This window comes from Gossypium arboreum, chromosome 2, assembly GCF_025698485.1.
Source record: "Gossypium arboreum isolate Shixiya-1 chromosome 2, ASM2569848v2, whole genome shotgun sequence".
Taxonomy (NCBI): domain Eukaryota; kingdom Viridiplantae; phylum Streptophyta; class Magnoliopsida; order Malvales; family Malvaceae; genus Gossypium; species Gossypium arboreum.
The window spans coordinates 60635568-60662617 of record NC_069071.1 but is presented as its reverse complement, the minus strand read 5'-3'; the positions used below and the strand labels follow the sequence as shown (position 1 = coordinate 60662617).

The window sequence follows — 27050 nt, the reverse complement described above, 5'->3', positions numbered from 1 at the left end:
GCAACTTTTGCAATTTAGTCCCAAAATTCAAATTGGACACTTATTCACAAAATTTCTTGATGAAACTTTTACACAATCATGAAATCATGCCATAAACCTCAAAATAATCATAAAACAAATATTTCTATTTCAAATTTGTAGTCTCCAAACCACTATTCTGACTAGGCCCAAAATTGGGATGTTACAAACATTTGCATATATTTGCTAACTAATTCAAGTCATATAAATCAAGCAAACATCAATATCATGTATGAAATAACATCACATACATTCATATGATCAAACTTACCTTTTAGTAAAGACTTATATTTTATCCTAATTCCATCAACCAACTGCATGCATATATGTTAAACATGATATATATAACCTCATATTAATATACTAAACAAACCATTATTAGCCATTCCAATGGATAAATTACAGACAACCATGTACTTGCCAACATTGGCCAAGTAAACCTATACATTCCATTATACCAAAATAAGATTACATTTTATACCAAAACAAACTTGTGGATAGTGTGATGATACTCCGACCGATCTGCAACATTTATGAGCTTCCCAAGCACTATAAAACAGAGAAAATAAAACCTAGTAAGTAATTAATGCTTAGTAAGCTCGTATAATAGGAATTAAACTTACCAATCACATTCATTACAATAAGCATACAATAACATGCTTCCCAACAATTTGGCAATTTGCATAATCACATACACTCAATTAAGCAAGTTAGTCACATAATTCACATGTACATCAAATAAACATGGATGAGCTCATCATGCTACAAACTTTCAGGTATTTTAGAAGCATTTAAAACATAATTCTTTTAATCTCATAATTTTATCATATCAGGAGTTTTATCTGTTGAATCATTGAAATTTCGATGGATACATAGGTAGTATACAAGAGGTATACAAACCAGTGATCCGTCAATTCATGTTCAAGGGTGCCCGATAGGGCACATAATCAGGGAGCACATTCTCGAGTCACATATATTAGGATTGCTCAAATGAGCCATGTAACAGGAAACTTATTCAGGCTAAACAGGAAACTCATAAGAGTTTGCGTCTGTGTTATATGCTAGATCACAACTGATCGAATCATGTAATAGGACGCTCACATAGAGTTGCGATAGTGTGCAACACATGCAAGATCACTACCAATCAGGATGCTCGTAGGAACTATATAACAAGACGCTCGAGAGGGCTTTTATCAAGATGCTCGTTCGAGCTATATTCTGTCCGTAACATATGCAGGACCACATCCAATACGGGAAATCATATATCCATCGAATTTCAATATTCAAATGGAACTTAACATTTTCCGGACTTGATTGAATATGTGATTATTTCATTTATTTATAACATTTATATAATTCATACAATCACATACCACATTCAATTCAAGCATGAAAATAAACACAATTTGGTTACACGAACTTACCTCGACACTTGTTTATGTATGAATATCCACTAATCCGAAACTTTTTCTTTTCCTCGATCTAGCTTTAAATTTGAGTTATCCATATCTATATAAATGAATTTAATCATCAATTTATCCCATTTCATATTCAATTACATTCAATTCACATCTTATGCAAAATTACCATTTTGCCCCTATACTTTTTCATAAATTCCAATTTCGTCCCTAGGCTCGGAAAATGAAATTCATGCAATTTAATCCTTATTCCAATCCTAACCGATTTTTACATGTCTTAACAATTGTAACACCCCGAACCCGAGACCATCGCCGGTGTCGGACACGAGGGGTTAACAAGCCAAATCCACATATTGCACCCACCAATTTGACATTTCCAGACAGGCTGGAAATCTGCGTCACTGTCGCCTTAAAAATCATATCTCGAGTTTCAAAACTCGGAAACTGATTCCGTAAATTTTCCCTGAATTTAGACTCATATATCCATCCATGGATTTATTTTTAGAATTTTTGGTCGGGCCAATTGGTACAGTTTATTAGTAAAAGTCACCCATGTTACAGGGATCGACTGCTCTGACCTTCGCACATTACAACTTGAATATCTCCCTGTACAGGGCTTTAATACTGGTGCCGTTTGTTTCTAATGAAACTAGACTCAAAATGGAATCTGCACATATAAGGCATGACTTCTAATTCTTTCTGGATAATTTATAGTAAATTTTTAAAGTCGCGACAGGGGACCCAGAAACCGTTCTGGCCCTGTCTCACAATAGCTTTAATATCTCTTAACATTTAACTCCTATGACTGTTTCGTTTCTTCCATATGAAAGTAGACTCATCAAGGTTCATTTACATAACTTATTCACTATTTAATACTATTCCTACAAATTTTGATGATTTTTCAAAACCACACCACTGCTGCTGCCAGCATCTGTTTTCAAGGTAACCATTACCTATTTCATGATTTCCACGATTCAATTGGCCCTTTTTGCATACATAGCACAAAGTGTGATCACGATTAACCATTCCAATGGCTAATCTTTTCAAACAATTCCATACCCCATAATGATCATCATACAAACGATTATAGAATCATACTAAAAAACGTATATAAGCCATTTTCGCATGGCTATCCAAGCTTACACAAAACCGAAAGGTACATGACCTTCAACAATAGGGTAGTCCTATACATGCCATTTCAAAGTTCAACCAAAATTATACCAAAATGGAGGCTTTGATAGTGTAGATGACTTCGACTTTAATGATCCCGAATCCGATCGCTAACGAGCAAAATCTATAAAAGAGAGCCAAAGCAACGGGTAAGCATTTTTTATGCTTAGTAAGTCTCAAGCAATAAAATCAGCTTTAACTAAAGCATTACATTCACATAGCCAAATGAATCATTTCATTAATACACATTCACATAATCATACTTACTTCACACTTCATCATTATACACTTTCACAAGATATCAACCAATTCAATAGCTGAAAACTCGTTAGTCGATTGAGCGAATGTTACTCAAACATATCGACTTTTCCAATGCACATATAAACATACCTTATTCTTTGGGCTTTTCGAGCGTACTAATTAAATTTATTACAGCAACCAACGCCACCTCCAGCCCAAGCTTCTTTGAATACAACCGGATATAACCACATGCACGAATGCCTTGGTCTTAGCCCGGATAGAACGACTTGCACAAATGCCTTGGTATTAGCCCGGATTTAACAACTTGCACGAATGCCTTCGTGTCTTAGCCGGATGTAGTCGCTAGCACAATTGCCTTGGTCTTAACCGGATATAATTACTAGCATAAATGTCTTGGGACTTAGCCGGATATCATTCAATTGCTCATGCACACATATACATCAATAATCATTACACATCCATATTTCATTTTCGTTACTAAGGCTCAAACACAAACATATCACTAGCATAATCGCCTTCAGGACTTAGCAGGGTATCATTCAAATACTCATACACACATAAATCAATAATCATTACACATCCATATTTCATTTCACATAATTCGAGTAGGGTCATTTCTTGAGGACTTACCTCGGATGTCGCTTGACGGCTTCAACGGCTATTCGACCACTTTTTCCTTCCCTTTATCGGATTTAGCTCCCTTTGCTCTTGAGCTTAACGAATACAAGTAGAAGTATTCAATATTTTTATCAATAATGTTTACTTGTCAATCACATTCTAAGCATCTCATATCATCTCGCTTTATTATAATTTATCATTCAACCTTTAAACCAAAACGCCATTATATGACCACATATACATACATCCATATATTTAAGCTCAAGAATTTTAATATAACATCAAGTGCTCAAATTACTCATGTGGCCGATTATACATGGTCATAATACACAAAAATCAAAAATAAATTCCAAGACTTTCACATCATATATGTACTAAGCCGAATACGTTGGCCAAGTTCACATACATTCTTCAACAATTCCTTCTTTAAACAAACACATCTAAGCCTTCCTTTCATATTATCAACTCCAACCATATACATTATTCAAGTATAACATTTTCATATTCGACAATAGTATTACACATAATAGCCGATTCTTCTTACTTTGTATTTATGCATCTACTTGATCATTCGTTTAGTTCAAACACCCATACACCAAGATTCATCAAGTTTAGCATGAAACACAAACCTTAATCCTCAATGACCACTATGGCCGAAAATCCTAGTCAACCCAAAATCACAATTTCTAGCATGGGTTACCTAGAGAACTTGGTAACTAGCTCAATTTCATCTAACGTTTCAAGAATTCACATGAATTTCTCACTTTATTTATAGCTTAGAAGCCGAATGGTTGCTCCCTTAGAATCGGCCAAGAAGAAACAAGAAACAAAAACTTGTTTCTTTCACCCATCCACCATTTCTCCTTAAAACACAAGACAACAATCATTTTCCTCCATTTCTTCCATGGCCGATTACCCACTATCACCACACAATCAAGATCTTGACAAGGCTAAGTAGAAAACTTAGTAACTAGCTTGATGTATGCTAATATTTCAAGAACTAACATGAAATCACTTACCTTGTTCCAAGCTTAAGGGTGACCGATTGGCTATCTCCCTTCTTCCTTTGAGGTTCACCAAGCTAAGGAGGATGAACACTTTTCTTCCTTTTTTTTTTTTTTTTCTTTCTTTGTTTTTGTTTCTCTCATGTACAGCAAAGGGGGGGGGGGAAAGCATCCACACTCATTTTTTTTTCATTCCTTTACCCATGCTCTTATTTTATTATTTCTAACATCCACCACTAGCAAAACATGTTTAAGACATGTTTTCTTTTGCCCATCTTCATTACCATGGCCGGCCACTTCCTTTTCTTTGGGTAAATTGACATGCAAAACCATTCTTTTGCATGCATATACTATTAGACCATTGAAAGATTAGCCTATCACCTTTCAACAATGTTTCATATAAGTCCATTTTAATAAATTCACATAGAAATGATCAAATTAATGCATGCAACTTTCACACATGCATTTACTAACATCATAAACATAGAATATAACTTTTAATTACTTATAAGACTCGGTTTAGTGGTCCCGACACCACTTTCCGACTAAGGTCAAATTAGGGATGTCACAACAATAGCCCAACAATTTCTAAAAAATTAGAATTTTTCCATGGGTTTTACAATTTTTCAATTTAGTCCCTAAATCACAATTTCATGAAAATTCTCTTTGTAAAAGTTGTGCATCTATTAACAACCTTTCATTTTCTACCATAAATTTCAAAATTTCAGCATATTAATCCATGACAAAATTTCTATACTTTGATATCTTTTCAAATTAATCCCTAAAATAGATAGATTAAGCTATCCCTGTAACGCCCCGTACCCGAGACTATCGCCGGAGTCAAACACGAGGTGTTAATAGACTTAATTCATTACTTAAATAGCTCAAACAATTTACTTTTTAAAATTTTCAGTCAAGCTAACAATCTGTGTCATAGTCGCTTAAAAATTCATATCTCGAGTTACGAAACTCAAAATCAAATTTTATAAATTTTCCCTGAAACTAGACTCATATATCTATTTACTAATTTTTTTATAGAATTTGGGGTCGAGCAAATTAGTACAATTTATTAGTTAAAATCTCCCTTGTTTCAGAGTTTGACTGCTCTGACCTCTGTGTATTACGAATCAAATATCTCCCTGTACAGAGTTTCAATGACTATACCATTTGCTTCTAATAAAACTAGACTCAATAAGGAATCTGTACATATAAATTATGACTTCTAATTATCTTTGAACAATTTATGGTGAATTTCCAAAGTCAGAACAGGAGGATCCAGAAATTGCTCTGGCCCTGTTTCACAAAAATTTAAACATCTCATAAAATATAAGTCATATACCTATTTTGTTCCATCCATATGAAAATAGACTCATAATTCTTCAATTACATATATTATTCATTATCTAATTGTATCTATACTATTTTTAGTGATTTTTCAAACTCACGTCACTGCTGCTGTCTGAATTTATTTTATGGTAAATTTTACCTATTTCATGGTTTCTATGGATTAGCTAGCAATTTAGCATACATAACACCAAATATGATCATGATTAGCCATTCCAATGGCTAATCATTACCAAGCATTTCCATACCACTCAATAACTATATCATAAGACCATATACACAAAATGATTATAATGCTATACATGCCATACTCAAAATATACAAGCCATTATGCCAAGATGGTATACGGATAGTGTGGCGTGCCTCCATCAAGCTTCCGATTTCCGAAGTGGCTTGTCAACACTACAAGGAATGAAAAGGAGGGAGTAAGGATAAATGCTTAGTAAGTTCACATGCAAATAGCAAGTAACATAACTATATAAGCAAACATAAAACATCATTTGCATAATCATTACCGAGACATTCATATCACATTTTCATTTATCATCTTACCATATTGTTGTTATATCGAGTTTTCAACACGAGGGTTAAGTACATACCTGTTCAAAGTATTCATTTCACAACACTTACCAATACGTCCCTTTCATCTCGAGTATTCCTCCGCTTGAGTAGAATTTTACCCGTTGAACACATCGGAATATAATTCGGATACATGGAAAGTTTGCACATAAGTGCTACATATGTAGCCAAGCTACCATGTAACCCGCCCATAAGTGAACTCGGACTCAACTCAACAAGCTCGGGCATTCGCATCCATAAGTGAACTCGGGCTCAACTCAACGAGCTCGGATGCCTAGTTACATCTTTCAAACTCGGACTCAACTCAACGAGTTCGGACATTTGCATCCATAAGTGAACTCGGACTCAACTCAACGAGTTCGGACATTTGCATCCATAAGTGAACTCGGACTCAACTCAATGAGTTCAGATGCCCAAACATCCTAGTGACATGTCACTTGTATCCTAATCTATTCCTAAGGTTCAAACGGGCGTTTTCCTCGATCACACATCTTTGCCATCTTTCACGGAATATCGAAATTGATACTTCGGTGATAGTTCATACTCATCAAGTAATTCACATAATTACATATTATTCAACAATAACCACAAAGCATAATATTTCATGATAATAATCAGCATCATATCATATAAACAACATTAAATTGCTTAAAATGACAATTATGTTACTACATTTACACATGAACTTACCTCGTATGCAAAAATGGCTACTTTTACCATTTCGTCCACAACTTGGTATTTTCCCCATTTTAGCCTGAATTTTAGTTTTCCTTGCTCTATCATTTAAAATATAGTCTAATTAGGACTCACATTATTCAAATTGACCCAAAATCATATTTTGGCAAAATTACAATTTTGCCCCTAAACTTTTGCATATTTACACTTTTTCTCCAAACCTCGTAAATTAAACTTCAGCCTATTTTCTTATGTTTTATGACATGCTGATCATTTTTCCCTTCTATGGCAACATCAAATTCTCACTCTAACATGTACTTATGACTATTAGGTATTTTTACCGATTAAGCCCTTTTGCTAGTTTTCGCTTAAAACCGAGTAGCACAAGTTGTCTAACATAATTTAAAACCTAATATTCTATCATAAAACACCAAAATACACAAATTTCACCTATGGGTATTTTTCCAAATATGAACCCTAGGTTGAATTATTGCTAGCATAAGCTTAATCGAGCTACCGGGACTCCAAAAACGTAAAAATTATTAAAAACGAGGCTAGAACGGACTTACAATCGACCTTGGAAGCTTGAAAAACCCTAGCCATGGTTTCTCCTTCCTATATTCGGCCATGGGGTTGAAGATGAGCAAAATTGGCTTTTAATTTTGTATTTTAATTCATTTTACCCCTAAATGACCAAAATGCCCTTACTACTAAACTTTCCAAAATTCCATCCATTTCCAATTTTGTCCATAGACTTAGAAATTGGTAAAATTGCTATTTAAGACCTCCTAATTAATATTTCAAAACAATTTCATACTAGAAACTTCTAGAATGCAAGTTTTACAAATTATTCAATTTAGTCCCTAATTTCAATTTAAGCACTTTATGCATAAATTTCTTCACGAAATTTTCACACAATTATGCAATCATATCATAGACCTAAAAATAATCATAAAATAATTATTTCTATCTCGGATTTTGTGGTCATGAAACCACTATTCTGACTAGGCCCAAAATCAGGATATTACAATCCCGATCTTAAAAATATAAAAATTACTAAAAACGGGACAAGAATATTTACCCAATTAAACCAAGAAAGCTTGTTTTCTCTTTGCTAGGGTTTCCATGTATTTGGGGATAAAGATGATATAAAATGATAATATTAAACATTTAATTAATTTATCATCTTTTAATTAACCTCATTTCCAATTTAGTCATTGTTCTTTTCTAATTTTTCAATGGATAAATCATCAAAAATATCTACTAACTTTTCTTTAATGGTCTAATTACCATATAAGGACCTCAAGTTTTGAATTTCATAGCTATTTGATACTTATAGGTACTAGAACTCAAATTTTGCATTTTATGTAATTTGGTCATTTCCATAATTAATCACATAATCGGTAAAATTTTCTTATCAAAATTTTCATATAGCATTCCTATCATAATATGGACCATGAAATAATATTCAAATAAATTTTCTTTCTAGCTCGGATTTATGGTCCCGAAACCACTATTCTGATTTCACTAAAAATGGGCTGTTACAACTCTTCCCTTTAAGAATTTTTGTCCTAAAAAATCTTACCAGTAAAGAGGTTTCAGTATTGCTTTCTCATGGTATCCTCTGATTCTCAGCTAGCTTCTTCTATTCCATGTTGTTGCCAAAGAACCTTTACAAAAGCTACCTTTTTAGTTCTTAACTCTTTTGTCTCACATGTTAGGATTTTGATCTATTCTTCAGTATAAGTCATATCAGGCTGAATCTTAACTTCTGTAAAAAAAATCACATGTGAAGGATCTGATCGATACCGTCGTAGCATGGACACATGAAAAACATTATTAATCCGATCAAGTTTTGGTGGTAATGCTAACTGATATGTACCAGGCTCGATTCTTTTAGTAATCTCATATGGCCTAATGAATCATGGACTCAGTTTTCCTTTTCGGCCAAACTAGAGAATTTTCTTCCAAGGTGATATTTTCAAGAATACTTTGTAGCCGATCTGAAATTCTAATTCTTTTTGTTTAAGATCAGCATAAGACTTTTAACGATCAGAGGCTGCTTTCAAACTATCTTGAATCACCTTTACCTTTTATTCAGTTTCTTGAATTAAGTCAACTCTATGTATCTTTTTCTCAGTAAGCTCTATCCAATATAATGGAGTTTTACATTTATAAACATACAAAGCCTCATACGGTGCCATTTTAATACTGGACTGATAACTGTTATTATATGTAAATTCAACTAAAGGCAGATACTTTTCCCAGTTACCTTTAAATTCTAGCACACAACACTGAAGCATATCTTCCAAATTTTGTATGACGTGTTCGGATCGTCCATCAGTCTGAGGATGGAATGCAGTGCTAAAATACAATTGAGTGCCCAGAGATTCTTGTAGCTTATTCCAAAATCGAGATGTAAATCAAGGATCTCTGTTTGAAATAATGGAGACTGACACTCTATACAATCTGACAATATCAAAAATATATAATTCAGCCAATCTATCCAAGGAAAAATCCATACGTACCGGGATACAGTGTGCAGATTTTGTTAACCGATCGAAGATTACCCATATGACATCTTTCTTCTTTAGAGACAGAGGTAATCCCGATACAAAGTCCATAGTTATTCTTTCTCATTTCCATTCTGGTATCGTAACTGGCTGCAATAATCTCGAAGGCACCTGATGTTCAGCTTTTACTTGCTAACATATCAAACATTTAGATACAAATTTAGAAATATCCCGTTTTATTCTTGGCCACCAGTACATCTTTTTCAAATCATTATACATTTTATTACTGCCAGGATGAATAGACATATTACCATTATAAGCTTAATGTAAAATCTTCTGTACCAGTTCTGAATTCTTTAGTACGCATATTCTGTCTCTGAATAACAGATAATCATTAGACCCAATCTGAAATTCTGAATCAAAAGTCGATTCACATTGTATCTGTTTTGTTTGTAACTCACTATCATATTTCTAAGCTTCACAGATTTGTTGCAAAAATGTCAATTGAGCTTTTAAATCAACTATAATTGAACCATTATCATATAATGATAACCGAGTATTCATCAAACGTAAAGCAAATAAGGATTTTCTACTCAAAGCAACTGCAACCACATTGGCTTTTCTCGGATGATAATCAATAATCAAATCATAATCTTTCAATAATTCAAGCCACCTACGTTGTCTCAAGTTCAAGTCTTTCTGTGACATTAAATACTTCAAACTTTTATGGTTGGTGAATATGTGACATTTTTCACCAAACAGCTAATGCTGCCAGATTTTTAGCGCAAAAACAATGGCTACCAACTCAAGATCATGTATCGGGTAATTTCTTTCATGTGGTTTTAGCTGTTGAGAAACATAGGCTATTACTTTACCTTCTTGCATCAAGACGCAACCTAAACCATTTAATGATGCATCACTGTAAATTATAAATTCTTTACCCGATTCAAGCTGAACTAACACAGGTGTTTCTATCAATAAGGCTTTCAGTCTGTCAAAACTCTGCTGACATTTATCAGACCATTCGAACTTCACATCTTTTTGCAACAGACGAGTCATCGAAGAAGCTATCATTGAGAACATTTTAACAAATCTTCGATAATATCCAATTAATACCAGGAAACTTTTGACTTCCAACACATTCTTAGGTGGTTTTCAATTAAAGGTTGCTGATATTTTATTCGAATCCACCTTGATACCTTCAACAGATACTATGTGTCCAAGAAAACCAACTTTCCGTAGCCAAAATTCACATTTACTGAATTTGGAATATAATTGTTTCTTACACAGTGTTTGTAGCACTGTTCTCAAATGATCAGCATGTTCATTTTCATCTCGATAATATACTAGAATATTATCAATAAATACCACTACAAACTTATTTAGATACAGTTTGAAAATTCTACTCATCAAATCCATGAATACTACAAGTGCCTTTGTTAAGCCAAAAAACATTACAAGAAACTCATAGTGCCCATACCTGGTTTTGAAAGCTGTCTTTGGAACATCTGACTCTTTTACCCGTAACTAATAGTAATCGAAATGAAAATCAATCTTCGAAAATACAATGAAACATTTCAACTGGTCAAATAGATCATCAATTCGAGGCAGTGGATACTTGTTATTAATTGTAACTATGTTAAGTTGTCTATAATCAATACACAACCTCAATGATCCATCTTTCTTCTTTACAAACAAAACTGGTGCACCCCAAGGTGAGAAACTAGGTCGAGCAAAGCCTCTGTCAATCAATTCTTGCAACTGTGCTGTGAACTATTTCAGTTCGGTAAGAGCCATTCTGTAAGGTGCTATGAATATCAGTGCTTTCCCCGAAACAATGGCTATAGAGAACTCCACTTCTCTAACCGGTGGTAAACCATGTAATTCCTCTAGAAATACATCAAAAAATTCATAAACAATCGGCACTAATTGAATTTTTGACTCAGATACTTTAGTATCCAAAACATATGTAAGATAAGCATCATAACCCTTTCCGACATATTTCTGTGCTAATAATGCTGAAATTAAAGTAGATAACCCATCCAGTGTATCAGTTTCAATGTGAAGTAACTCACCATTTTGACATTTTAACACAATGTATTTCTGTTTACAATTCACCACTGCATCATGCTAAGTTAGACAATCCATTCCCAAAATCACACCAAATTCATCAAAGGGGAACAACATTAGATCAACCGAAAAGCAATAACCCTTTACCATCAACGGGAAATTTTTACTAATTTTATCCATCATAACATATTGGCCTAGGGGGTTTGAAACTTTAACCACAAATTCAGTGAATTCAACAGGTAAATTTTTAGCAGACACTAAATTTGTGTATATGTATGAATATGTGGAACCAGGATCAATCAAAGCAGTAATATCAGTATCAAGAAGAGAAAATGTACCAGTATTGACGTCTTGTGCAGAAGCATATTCTTTAGTACGAATAGCACAAGTCCTTACCGGTGCTCATGCTTTAGATTTAACTGTTGAATCCCTTGTAGTACCTCGACTACCACTAACTGTAACACCGATCCCCCGTATCCAATGTCGGGATAGGGTTCGAGGTGTTACCGGACGTAAACTCAACCAACTACATAAAATCAGGCCGTAAAATTTTGATAAATTTAAAAATTTTAATTTACATACATTTTGTCCCTTAAACGGGCTCATGAGGCCCAAAACATGCATTAGATATGGTTCGGGACTAAACCGAGAACCTAAAAAAAACATGGAAAAATTTCATGCTTTCAGGCTCCACACGCCCGTATGAGTATAAAGCACACGTCCGTGTGCTAGGGACACGCCCGTGTCCCGAACCCGTGCTCAAAAACCTGGACATTCTGCCAATTTGGTCATGAACAAATTGAAGCCACACGGCCAAGGTACACGCCAGTGTCCTATGGCTGTGTCCTTTACACGGCTGAGACACATGACCGTGTCTCTTGCCCGTGTGCTTACTATCATACATACTGACTTGAAAAACTTAGGTGCAGGGGACACACGGCTGGACAACACGCCCATGGGGGTAGACTGTGTATCACACACGGCCTAGACACACGCCCGTGTGTCTACCCGTGTGGACAAATACAAGGCTATTTTCCAAACCAATTTATCACCCTCACAACGCATGCACACATACTTATACAATAGCATACAACATGGCAAAATTAGGCACTTAAACATTCCTAACATGTCATGACCATGACAATTTCACATGCAACCAATATCATAGATTTTACCTTCATATTTACCACATTAATGCTATAGCTATCAACATGTCATCAAACCTCATTTTCATCATTAAGCATTCATAATCACATCCATATACCATTCATACCAAGCCATTAAAGACTTCATAAATAAATAGGTTTACCAACCCCATAATCAAAATAAGCCAATACATTTGGCTAAAGCAATATCACATACTCAAATATTTAAACTCCTATACATGCCATGGACTCAAAGTACTTGAAATCACTTACACCAATAGCGATAGCTTGACAGTGTGATAATATCTCCGACAAACTCCAACCCGAGCTAACCTGGAAATAATACAGAACATGGGAAAGAAAGAGGGGTAAGCTTTACGCTTAGTCATATGAAAACAATAAGTAACTCTTTAACATGCTTTTATCAATGTTCCTAACATATTCTCAAGTTCATAATAAGCTATCTTCTTGTACAATAGTTCATAAAATATTTATATCTGGAGCTAAGAAACTCCAAATTAAGTTCTATTAATTTTAATTGAAACTAGACTCATGAAATTTTCTACCATAAAATTTCCAGAAATTTTTGTTTAGCCAAAGAGTACAATTTATTCCTCAAAGTTACCCCTGATTCATTGTCTAACAGTTTCGACCCTTTTGCACTAAAGTTCAATTATCTCATAGCACAGGACTCGAATAATGTTCTCGTCTATTTCTCTTGAAAATAGACTCATTAAGGATTCTAAAAATATAAATTATAACTCAAAACCATTTTTTTATAATTTATAATTATTATCTCAAAGCAGAATAGGGGATGTCGAAGTCACTCTGACTCTGTCTCACACAACTTCAAATATCTCATTATAGGAAATTCTTTTGCTTACACGGTTTCTTTTATAAAAAAAATAGATTCAATAAGCTTGAATACCATATTTTATTCAGCCTCTAACTTATTTTCCACTATCTTTAGTGTATTTTCAATTTTACACCACTCCAGTAGCCCAAAGCTGTCCAGGCTAATTTGCTCATTCACAATTATTGTTCACCAAATTAATACAACATCATATCATCTATCATGGTAAGAGCACATAGCTATGCATCATAAGCATGGACCCATAATCATGAACACATAGTATCAAAGACTTATTCCAAATCATGCCATTTTCCTAGTATTCACCAATTACTAAATACATCATAAACATAGACCAAAAAGAATAAGGTCATTACACAATCATTCTCATAAACATGACCTACTTATTTTGTGATATCCCGAATTAGGGCCTAATCGGAATAGTGGTTTCGGGACCACAAATCCGAGATAGAAATAATTATTTTATAATTATTTTGAGGTCTATGATATGATGGCATGATTGTGTGAAAATTTCGTGAAGAAATTCTACGCATAAAGTGCTTAATTTGAAGTTAGGGACTAAATTGAATAAGTTACAAAACTTGCATTCTAGAAGTTTCTAGTATGAAATTGCTTTGAAATATTAATTAGGAGGTCTTAAATAGCAATTTGGCCAATTTCTAAGTTTATAGACAAAAATTGGACATGGATGGAATTTTTGAAAGTTTAGTAAGGAAGGGCATTTTGGTCATTTGAATATTAAATGAAATAAAATGGGAAAAATAACACAAAAATGATCATCTTCTCCATAAGTTGCTGCCAAATTTTTCTCTCCACCATAGCTAGGGTTTAAACACTTTTAAGCATTGATTGTAAGTGATTTTTATGCCCGTTTTTAATGTTCTTTACATTTTTGAAATCCTCGTAGCTCAATTTAACTATTTCTACCAATATTTTGAGTTAGGGTTTATATTTAAAATTTTACCCATGGTTGATATATATGAATTTTGATGTTTTATGGTAGAATATGAAGTTTGAGATTGTGTTAAATAACTTTTGCTAAGTGATTTTTCGTAAAAACGAGTAAAATGACATAATCGGTAAAAATACCTAATATTCATAAGTACATGTTAGAGTGTAAATTTGATGTTGCTATAGAAGGGAAAAATGATCATAAGAAAATAGGATGAGGTTTAATTTGCGAGCCTTGGGGAAAAAGTGTAAATATGTAAAAGTTTAGGGGCAAAATGGTAATTTTATCAAAGTTCGTATTAAAGGCTATTTTGATGAAAGTGTGTATTAAATAAATTAATTTGGTATTATAGATCAAGAGAAAAGACGTTCGAGTCGATATTGGAGGAAAAATAAAGTTTACGAGGAATAGGCTCGACTATTCTCATTTTGTATCGAGGTAAGTTCATATGTAAATATTGTAATATAACTATTATTTTAAATGATTTAATGTTATTTATACGATATTATGATTGTTATCATGCAATTCTATGCTTTTTGGTCATAGTTGGACAACATGCAAAAAATTTATGAATTATGTGAAAAATGTGAAAGACTACCGAAGTATCGTCATTAGTATTCCAAGGAGAATGGTAAAGGAGTACGAACAAGGAAAATCCCATTGAACCTTAGGAATAGATTAGGATATTTGGGCATCCAAACTCGTTGAGTTGAGTCTGAGTTCACTTATGGATGCGATACCCGAACTCGTTGAGTTGAGTCCGAGTTCGTGAGATGTAACTAGGCATCCGAACTCATTGAGTTGAGTTCGAGTTCACTTATGGATGCGAACATTCAAACTCGTTGAGTTGAGTCCGAGATCGTGAGATGTAACTAGGCATCCGAACTTGTTGAGTTGAGTCCGAGTTCACTTATGGATGCGAACACCTGAGCTCGTTGAGTTGAGTCCGAGTTCGCTTATGGGCGGGTTACATAGTAGCTTGGCTACATATGTGGCACTTATGTGCAAACTTTCCATGTATCCGAGTTATATTCCGATGTGTTCAACGCGTAAAATTCTAGTGAAATGGAAGAATGCTCAAGATGCAAGTGACGTATTGGTAAATGTTGTGGAATGGGCACTTTGGACAGGTATGTACTTAACCCTCGGGTTGAGACTTGATATGACAATAATAATGTATTAAGACGATGAATGATGAATAGAAATGTGATATATGTTCTGGTGATATTATGCTAATGTTGGTTGGTATAATTGCTTTGTTAAGTTATTTGTTATTTGCATGTGAACTTACTAAGCATTTATGCTTACTCCTCCTTCCATTCCTTATAGTTATGACAATGGGTTTGGAGATCGGATCTACGGAGGCACGCCACACTATCAACGGACCATCTCAAGATGGTGGCTTGCATATTTTGGGAATATGGCATGTATAGCATTATAATTCTTTTGTGTATATAATCTTATGATATAGCTCATGGATGGCTTGGAAATTTTTTAGAATGATTAGCTATTGGAGTGGCTAATTGAGATTATATTTGATAACATGTATGCTTTAAGTGCTAACTAATCTATGGAAATCTATAAAATGGTGAAATTGGCTATAAAACAGAATCACATAGCAACAGTGATGGGAGTTTGAAAAATCACTAAAAATAGTAGAGATAGAATTAGATGATTAATAAAATATTGAATTTAAGCTTAATAAATCTATTTTCATGTGGAATAAACAAAATAGGTAAAAGAGTTATATTTTATGAAATATTTACGTTTTGGTGAAATAGGGTCAGAGCAATTTCTGAATCCCCTGTTCTAAATTTAAAAATTTACCATAAATTGTACAAAAACAATTAGGAGTTTTACCTTAATGTATGAAATCCTTATTTAGTTTAGTTTTGTGAGAAACAAACATCATAGTCATTGAAACTCTGGACAGGGATATATCTAATCCGTAATACATAGGGGTCAGAGTAGCGAAACCCTGAAACAGGGGAGACTTTAACTAATAAACTGTACTAATTGGCCCAACCAAAATTTCTAGAAAAATTTTAGTAAGTAGATATATGAGTCTATTTTCAGGTAAAATTTACGTAATTGGATTTCAAGTTTCGTAACTCGAGATATGGATTTTTTAGCGACTGTGATGCAGTTAGCCAACTTGTCTAGAAATTCTAAAATAAATTGTTTGAGCTATTTAATTAATGAATTAAGTCCGTTAACACCACGTGCTCGACTCCGGCGATGGTCTCGGGTATGGGGGCGTTACATATTTGCATCCTTAACAAAGGTGCATTATAGACCGAATCATTTCTAACGAGTTTTACATACATACCTGTACTACCTCATGACATAATCATTCCTTATCACAGCTTTGTTATAATATTTGAATTTCCCGTTGAACTACTTGGAGTACTAAAGGATACTCAGGGAAATACGTACACATAGTAAGATGCCAATTCCATATCCCTGATATGGTCTTACATGGATTCACACATATCGATGCCAATGCCATGTCCCAGACATGGTCTTACATGGGATCTCATATTGAAACTTTATCGAATGTCATCGAGACATCGTGAATCCATTTCATAAAGAAAAATATATGTACATATTTAAACATTATACGTATAATAAGAACAACACGTTGCATTGTTTTCATACAACTTACCTTGACACCAAATTGGAAAAGAGGCCTAAACATCAATTTCTCGTTTTTCCTCGTTCTAAGCCCGAATCTCATTTTTCATCATCTATAACATCACATTTAACTTATTAAAACAATATACTAATCAAATTAGTCCAATGACACATTTTGGCAAAAATTTCTGATTTTGCCCATATACTTTGCCAAAATTACCAAATTGTCCTTAGGCTCGTAAAATGATTTTTATCACATTTTCTTACTCATTAAGCCTAGAAAAACCATTTTCATAACTATATCAACTCACAAATTCAATTATTTCACACATTTACACTTATTTTACAACTTTACAAAATAGCCCATTTAGGTGCTTTCATGCAAATTTCTTTCATGAAAGTTGTTTATAACACTACCAAGGCTCATATTCTTTCATAAAAACTTAGCAAAGAACACATATGCTTTCATGGAAAAACCCTAGAATCTTAATCATTTTGCAAAATAGTCCCCTCATTTGAAAGCTCATGCTTTAGGGGTTCCAAAAATGTAAAAATCATCAAGAAAGACATTAAAAATCACTTACTAGCATGGGAGTTGAAAGACATTAAAAATCCCTTATTAGCATGGGAGTTTCTTTGCTGAAATTTTCCAGCTTCTAAACCCTTTCTTTGCTGCCATTTTCAATGGAGAGAAATGAAGAAAAGATGAGATATTTGTTTTCTTTATTTTATTCTATTTTTAGTCAATTTAGTCACCTAAAAGCCGCAAATTTTGGCTTTTTTGACCATTTTGTCTCCCTTGGCCTGCCATCACACTTTCAAAGGCATAATTTCACTTTAAAGACCCCCAATTTAAGATACAAAGCAATTTAACACCTTTAGGCATCAAAACACAACTTTTACCTTTTACGCGATTTAGTCATTTTTCAAAATTGGACTAGAAATCGCTAAAATTAATATACCAAAATTTATGCACCTTTATAAACATGCTATATCATATAAAATAGCATCAAAATAATTTTCTCCAGCCTCAGGATAGTGGTTCCAAAACCACTGTTCTAACTAGGCCCAAAATCGGGCTGTTACAATTCTTCCCCCCTTTAGGGATTTTCGTCCCTGAAAATCTTACCAGAAGAAGTTGCTTTCAACTTTCATGAGTCACTTTCACCCTTTTCTCAAAATTACAAACTAGCTCAGTCTCATACTCAGGATTTCCTATAGCCTTTCCATATCTACGGTACAAGCCTTGGCTCAATTCGAAAAACTGGAGCTGACATTCTAAGAACTATAAGCTCAGATACATAGTTCGGCCAAATCTGTCGAATAATATATCTGCACATACTAAAAAAATCATGCGGACTTCCATCATCAATCTATCACAATTCAACTTGCATCCCTCCTTTTTCTAGGGATGAGAGATATCCCGATACAAAAGTCATAACAGTCCTTTCTCAATTTCTTCCCACTGTCATCACTGACAATAATAATCTCGAATACATTTGATATTCGGCTTTACTCTGTAGACAATTCAACATCCTTTGGAAGAATGACAAGATACTGCTGTGAACTTTATACTCAATTCTCTGTATAACCCAGAGTTTCTCAGTACTCAAATCTTACTCTGAAATAATAGTAACAAAAAAAAGAAATCAAATCCTCCCTACAATTCCAAATTAAAAGTCGAATCATGTTGTACTTGTTTAATTTACCACTTATAGCCACATTTCTATAATCTGGTCATCAACTGTTTAGAAACTTTACTAACATGAATCAAATGATTCCAACTTCATAGATATGGTCTCTTTATTAATCAGGACAACTATACTTATAACAACATCTCTCGAATAAGCGAAATCCAACTAATATGTTTCCATATCATACTTTCAAGAATACAATTTCTTCATTTTAGACTGCATGTTTACTTACCCGTAATTGCACAACATTATTCCCGAACGAGAGAATAAACTTAATGCACATGGCTTAATTTACCTTTGCTGATAATAATCCTTTACACGAAGATTAGAGAAATCAAAATACTAGAATCCCTACACTTCCATAGTCGAGCCACAAGCATAATCATAATAGATACCATTATCGCAAGTCAAAGAATACGCTTAAGGATAAGCCAGGTTTGGTAATTCTCAAAATAAGAATGATAGGAAAAACCAAGATAAATAATTCCATATATAATACCAAACCAGAAATCCGAGAATATAACCTCAAAGAAAATAATGAGGAAAATCTAAAAAATCCCTCAGAGAAAACCAGAAGGAAACTACCGTCTATACACTCTGGAATTCCATCATAACAGAGATAATATATTTCCCATATATATATAAAACCATAATCAATAGAAATATCATAATGGTCTCACATAAATATTTAGCATCGACTCGATTCCGACATATCAGAATAGAATTCCGAGGAGATAAGAAATGTCAATTATAACTAACCGGATCAATAGAGCTTTCGTCTGATATCACAATCCCTGACATCCTTATACACTAAGAATTTCACTAGAAATGAGCAACCATATATATTCCCAAGGATAAAGGAAAATACAGAATACTCAAAATAGAGATATAGCTAAAATTTTACTTAATTGAATCTGTCATACTCAGACATCTTTGCAAATCCGACATCATTCCTCTGATTAATTCCGTCATCACTAATCCCATAATACTCCATTATTGCACTCTTTAGTTTCACATTTGCAAGCTTATGCAACATATTTATCGTGAACTTTATCATATAACTCTATTCTGGTAATGGGGTGAAGATTGTAAAGCCTCTAAATTTTTTACTCTCAAACATATACACTCTTAACAACAACACAATATCATGCACATCTAATTCAAACATCTCAAATTTCCAACTTGTTATTGACACACTTTCACAGACCTTAGTAACACATGCAACTTTATTTCATATGAATACTAGCCAAACATCAGTGAATTTATCGCAATACAAATTTTCATTTCTTTTACTCGAATCACCATTAATGTCTAATCAAGTTTCAACACTTAGCCTTAATTTACTACCAACCTTTATCAAATTAGAGAGCATATTACGGTCTTGAGTACATTGTTTACTTGATGCTATAGTCCAACTATGGTCTTATACTAGCTCTCGTCCATCTGTGTCGATATCGTGTCCCAGATAGGTCTTACACTGACACATATCAAGCCGATGCCATGTCCCGACATGGTCCTACACTAGCTTTCACTATGTGGCTGATGCATGTCCCAAACATGTCTTACACTAGCACACATATCTCGAGACTAATGCATGTCTCAAACATGTCTTACACTACTCTCGTCTCAAAGCCAATGCATGTCCTAGATATGTCTTACACTGGCTTTCGCAATGTGGCCGATGCATGTCCCCGACATGTCTTACATTGGCCCACATATCACATGCATGGAAAACCTTATCACGACTTATCTTTCGTCTCATTCCACGTTTCCACATTCTTTAACTTATGATTATCACATATTGAGTATTAATTCATGTAAAAATCATGAATCTCCTTTCATACCTTTTCTAAATTCGACATATCACAACATGATATCATCTCAATATTACTCTTATCGTTAACAAGATTTGCTTGGTTGGAAATCTTTCTTGTCTTAGCAAACAGTTTCGTTAGCATAGGGAGATATCACACTATTACAAGTAGTACTATGGCATGTATAGCTAGACTCACTTACGCTATGTTAGTTCGAGAACCGACTAAACCATGCTCTGAACCACTAAATGTAACACCCCTCGCCCGTATCCAACGCTGGGATAGGGTTCGAGGTGTTACCGGACTTAAACTCAACCAACTACATAAAACCAGGCTGTAAAATTTTAATCAATTTAAAACTTTTCATTTCACATACATTTTGTCCCTTAAACGGGCTCACGAATGGTTCGGGACTAAACCGAGAACTTAAGAAAAACTTGGAAAAATTTTATGCTTTAAGGCTCCACACACCAGTGTGAGTAGGGACACGCCCGTGTCTTGAACCCATGTTCAAAAACCTGTATGTTCTGCCAATTTGGTCATGAACAAATTGAAGCCATATGACCAAGGTACACACCCGTGTCCTATGGCCATGTCCTTCACACGGCTGAGACACATGGCCGTGTCTCTTGCTGTGTGCTTACTATCATACATACTGACTTGAAAAACTTAGGTGCAGGGGACACATGACTGGACAACACACCCATGGGGGCAGACCATGTGTCACACACGGCCTAGACACACGCTCGTGTGTCTACCCGTATGGACAAATACAAGGTTGTTTTCTAAGCCATTTTATCACCCTCACAACACATGCAGGCATACTTATAGAATAGCATAAAACATGGCAAAATTAAGCACTTAGATATTCCTAACATGTTATGACCCTAGAAATTTCACATGCACCCAATATCATAGATTTTACCTTCATCTTTACCACATTAATGCTATAGCTATCAACATGTCATCAAACCTCATTTTCATTACTAAGCATTCATGATCACATCCACATACCATTCATACCAAGCCATTAAAGACTCTTCATAAATAAATAGGTTTACCAACCCCATAATCAAAATAAGCCAATACATTTGGCTAAAGCAATATCACATACTCAAATATTTAAACTCCTATACATGCCATAGACTCAAAGTACTTGAAATCACTTACACCAATAGCAATAGCTTGACAGTGTGATAATATCTCCGACGAACTCCAACCTGAGCTAACCTGGAAACACTACAAAACATGGGAAAGAAAGGGGGTAAGCTTTACGCTTAGTAAGTTCATATGAAAACAATAAGCAACTCATTAATATGCTTTTATCAATGTTCTCGACATATTCTCAAGTTCATAATAAGCTGTCTTCTTGTACAATAGTCCATAAAATATTTATATCTGGAGCTAGAAAACTCCAAATTAAGTTCTGCTCATTTTTCTTGAAACTAGACTCATGTACCTTTCTACCATAAAATTTTCAGAATTTTTTGTTTAGCTAAATAGTACAGTTTATTCCTCAAATTTACCCCTGATTCACTATCTAACAGTTTCAACCCTTCTGCACTAAAGTTCAATTATCTCATAGCACAGGACTCAAATAATGTTCTTGTCTATTTCTCTTGAAAATAGACTCATTAAGAATTCTAAAAATATAAATTATAACTCAATCATTTTTTGATAATTTATAATGATTTTCTCAAATCAGAATAGGGGATTTCAAAGTCGTTCTGACTTTGTCTCACACAACTTCAAATATCTCATTATAGGAAATTCTTTTTCTTACACAATTTTTTTTTATAAGAAACTAGACTCAATAAGATTTAATCCCATATTTTATTCAGCCTCTAACTCATCTTCCACTATTTTTAGTGTATTTTCAAATTTACACCATCAAAGAGTCCAAAGTCGTCGTGCTAATTTGCTCATTCACAATTATTGTTCACCAAATTAATACAACATCATATCATCTATCATGGTAAGAACACATAGCTATGCATCATAAGCATGGACCCATAATCTCAATGTCATCAAGTATCAAAGACTTATTCCAAATCATGCCATTTTCCTACTATTCACCAATTACTATATACATCATGAACATAGACCCAAAAGAATAAGGTCATTACACAATCATTCTCATAAACATGACTTACTTATTTGCATCCTTACCAAAGGTGCATTATAGACCGAATCATTTCTCGCGAGTTTTGCGTACATACCTGGACTACTTCATGACATAATCATTCCTTATCACAGCTTTGTTATAATCTTTGAATTTCCTGTTGAACTACTTGGAGTACTAACATTACAGCAAAACTGACTTTTACCGGCGTTTTTAGCTAAAACTATTTGCGGCATTTTTGCAAGCGCCGAAAAAAACGCCGCCTCTAAAGTTTGCGGCGTTTATCTAAAAGAACGCCGCTAAAGGTCATGACCTTTAGCGGCGCTTTTCCCACCAACGCCGTTAAAGATCATGACCTTTAGCGACGCTACTCCCAAAAACGCCGCTAAAAGTCATAAAATTTAAAAAAAATAAAATATTATAAAATATTATAAAAGTCATGAAAAATATAAAAAAAATTAAAATTCATTATCAAAATATTGAGAAGAAGAATAATATCTATGATATAAATATATATCCCACCAAATAGAAAGTTTATTAATAACAATCAAACAAAATACCGCACTTATCATACTACACCAGAAATCTAACAAAATACAAATAGAGCAAAATAATGATAGAATGCACACTTTAAGATCAACAATTAGCTCAAACAAGTCGTCACTATGCATGAATTCAGCTAATCCTGGACCATGCATCCAACAAAAACTCAAACTTGAGAAAAAAGAAATAAAAGTTAATGAATGACACATATAACGTCAAATTAATAATAAAATATGCAATTAACAAGTCAACATTAATGCCACATATAACATCAAATTGCACAACTTAATATACTCAATACACAATACATTAGCATAAATAACATCACATTGAAAAATGAATTTAACACATTTGAATAGATCAATTTTAAGCTTACTAATGGTTAATTTAGCATGTGAACAGCATATAAATATTTTGCATTTACAGCATGGTTTAATCAACTTCAAGCAGGAAATTAAATGCTGCAAATTTCCAGCATTCAAAATCATATATGGACAGCATTCAACTTCAAGCAGGAAACAATAATTAAAACTACCATTTTTTTCAGACACCTATTTTTTTCTTAATTTAGGTTCTCTTATTTAGTAAATTTTAATCTTCTACAAATCCAAAATAAAGAATAAAATATTTAACTTTAAATCTAAAATTATATTTTAAAATTCAATTTTTTATCTACCGATATACCATACTTGATTCGGTAAAGGCGAAATCAATCGGTAAGCACTCATATAATTAGTACCAACTGTATTTTATACTGGAATAAAACTTAAAATTTATTATTTTAAATTAATACCAGGAAAAAAAATTCTGAATAACATTGACTACATTAAAAAATTGCTGAAATCCAGACTCAATCTTAAGTCATGCAAATAATAGTGGCTAGTTGATTAATAAATTTGACTATTACGTAGGATGGACCCAAATAATTAAGGAGATGATAAAAAAATATATCATTTATGTTGTTTAATTAATAAGCATAAATTTAATATGCAAAAGGAAATGAAGACATAAAGTAAGAAATGCAGTTCCCTTTTCATGAATGTCAAGATAATGAGAGAACAGTGCAAGAGATAACAAACCTGGTTGGCGTAACTGATACCCATGTTTGCCCAAGCACGCACATAGTTTGGCTTCAAATTTAGTGCCTAAAGATCCAGACATAGACCAAAAGACTAAATTCAATAGTGCTGAAAATACGGCCACCATAGGCAAAAGGAAGTTTATCATCAAATAATTTTAAATGGACAATCTCAGTAACAAATGCTAAACAAATCAAACTGTATATGCAAGATCTGAATGCATTAAAAAAGGCATTTTGGAAGAGATGATCAAGGGTATATGTAAATTAAGGAAGTGCATAATCAAATCATCTAAATCAACCAATAGCTTCAACAAATCAAATAACTAATTAATGGAGCTGAATAGAAGAGCTAGTTTATCTTCTAAGGTCCAACTAGGTGCAACATGTTATTTTGAGCATCTTTTTAGTAACCTAAGGTTACAAAGATGGAACAAGTAAATAATTCAACCCTATAAGAGAGCTGTATAACACATCAATGTATAACTTTACCATTGAAAGATAAGAAAGAAGAGAAATAGAGGAAAAGATGATGCAACCCATATGAGTTTGGCACACAGAAGATTGACATGTTGGGTTATCACATGTATGGCAGAAAACACTTTGATTAACACCAGAATATAACAATAACATTTCCAAAATGTAATGTTAGGGATAAGCTTCTAGTAATCTTAAGGAAAATTATATCCTGTCACCGTATGTAAAACTCTAAGTCCAAAATATAATCACTGAAGTCATGGAAATCATATGCAAAAGGACACTCTTGTAATCACAGCATTCACAACATAAGCAAACTATCCCACGGTAACATTAGAGGAAGCGGCTTACACTCAAACCAATATTGCAATATCAAGGCATTGTTCCAAAAGAAAAAAACCAACCAAAAAAACAAAGAATTATACCCTAGTGTACTTACATATGCATAATACAAGGAATTAGCAAGCTCCGGTGGTGCAAGAGTACCATACTTTGAGTGATGACGTAACCATCCATACAGATACTTTAAAGCAACAGTTTGTTCCAATTCTGAACTTTTCAAACAGTATTATTTGTTTGACACTCCAAAATTTTAATCTTATCTTGATTAAAGGGATAAGCATTCACTAACCATTTGTATGACTCACACCAAGAGCAAGAAGTACTTCCAGATTGATAGGATCGGCCTCCTGAGCACGCATCATTGCTGCAATAGCCTGTACAGAGATATCTAATCAGTGAAATACATATTAAAAGGACTGTTGAGAGAGCTTCTAAAATAATTAACTCTTAAATAAATATATTTTAATATTAAAAAAAGGGAAAATTCCTGCTGGAAAATAGCCTATAGACGAGATCTAGAAAATTCAAAAAAAAAAAATGGAAGGCAATAGTAAATAAAGCTAAACAGAACAAATTAATTCAAGCAATTTTCATTTTTCACTGAACAAAGATGCAAACATTTTACTTCTTAACGTACGGTAATATATGCAGACAGAAAAGTAGAAAACACAATTTTTCGCATCATGAGTGCGAGGACGTCTATGAAAATTTCAAGTTTCAGTGAGCGGATAAGGGTCGTCAACACGATGTAGTTTAACCTTTTAGGTTGTTAACGTTAGCTAGTATGAAAGAATTGGGAGCCCTTTTCCAGACCTAGAAGCAACAATAGAAACCAAACTATCGAGCCCTTTACCGATTGGCTGTGGCAGTAGAGACCGACGGCAACGGCAACAGCGACAGCGACGCAGCAGAGGGGTTAGTCGAGGGCGATGCACCAGGTGGTCCGGTTTGTGTCTTCGGTGGCAAATGGGTTGGGAACTTGGGGATGAAAATTTAGGGATTAAAGGAGAAGAGAAGGAATTGGGGAAATTTTGTTAAGGGGAAAAAGAACAGCTATCGGGAGCACTTGGAATAAATTGGATGAAACTAAAACGATAGAGTTTTGGTAAAAAAAAAAATGACAGTTGCGGCATTTATAAAAAAAAGCAGCTAATTCCACTCCTTGAAAGGGTAGCGTTTAAATTCAATTAAATTTTTTCGCGGTATTTTTTAAAAAAACGCCGGTAAAAGTGATCTATTACGGCGTGTATATGCTAGCGCCATTAACTCCTTAAAATTATTGTAAAAATCAATTAAATCTATTCAAATTAAAATAAATTTTATTAATAAATTATTGTTGCACATTACATATATAATAACAAAATTAGTTTATATAATTTTATAAAATCATATTTATTATTTTTATATAAAAATATTATTTTGATAAAATATAAAAAAGATCTTTTATTATTAATAACATTATGTGATATAAAGTTAAACGTGGAAATTATGTGTATGTACTAAAATAATTAAATATTACGAAAATTTAAAGATTATGGAACATATTATTCATTTATAATTGGGAAATAAATTGGACAAATGTATATACATATTTTTAAGACAAATATTCATTTCATATAGTCTAGAGTTTTCTAAATTAAAATTAATTGAACGTACAATGATAGTTTTATTTTAATTAATTATATTTTAAAATATTAAGATCTAATAA

At 33.5% G+C, this 27050-nt stretch overlaps 1 protein-coding gene and 1 long non-coding RNA gene across 7 annotated transcripts; both read right to left on the bottom strand.

Annotated features, from left to right (window-relative positions):
• Positions 1-304: 304 nt before the first annotated feature.
• On the bottom strand, positions 305-3554 carry LOC128288136 (uncharacterized). Its single transcript, XR_008278676.1, has 4 exons — positions 3498-3554; positions 2658-2730; positions 1443-1527; positions 305-567 (listed from the first exon to the last, which is right to left on the bottom strand). It is a non-coding gene; the product is annotated as an uncharacterized LOC128288136 (long non-coding RNA).
• Positions 3555-5814: 2260 nt separating this feature from the next.
• LOC108456933 (peroxisome biogenesis protein 5-like) lies at positions 5815-26495 on the bottom strand. 6 transcript variants are annotated; one of them, XR_008278669.1, is made up of 8 exons: positions 26196-26492; positions 25632-25716; positions 25440-25549; positions 24525-24590; positions 21951-22019; positions 13089-13148; positions 12009-12196; positions 10979-11489 (listed from the first exon to the last, which is right to left on the bottom strand). XR_008278669.1 is itself a non-coding variant. In XM_053024822.1 (7 exons), the coding sequence occupies exons 2-7, from the start codon at positions 25702-25704 to the stop codon at positions 6230-6232; spliced, it is 384 nt and encodes a 127-aa protein (XP_052880782.1). In that variant the 5' UTR covers positions 25705-25716; positions 26196-26490; the 3' UTR covers positions 5815-6229. The 6 variants fall into 6 exon arrangements, 3 of the variants coding, with proteins under 3 accessions (XP_052880782.1, XP_052880781.1, XP_017611175.1); XM_053024822.1 differs by lacking the exons at positions 10979-11489; positions 12009-12196 and adding an exon at positions 5815-6235 and having other exon boundaries at positions 26196-26490; XR_001867038.2 differs by lacking the exon at positions 21951-22019 and having other exon boundaries at positions 26196-26495.
• Between the last annotated feature and the right edge of the window lie 555 nt (positions 26496-27050).

Coding starts and splice junctions, on each gene's coding strand:
- LOC108456933 (XM_053024821.1), bottom strand. CDS start 25,704: ATGATGCGTGCTCAGGAGGCCGATCCTATCAATCTGGAAGTACTTCTT. Junction 22,020..24,524: donor GTATCAGTTACGCCAACCAG/GTTTGTTATCTC, acceptor CATGTTTTGTAG/TGTTTCCAGGTTAGCTCAGG. Junction 13,149..21,950: donor GTCAAGCTATTGCTATTGGT/GTAAGTGATTTC, acceptor TATTATTTCCAG/GTTAGCTCGGGTTGGAGTTT.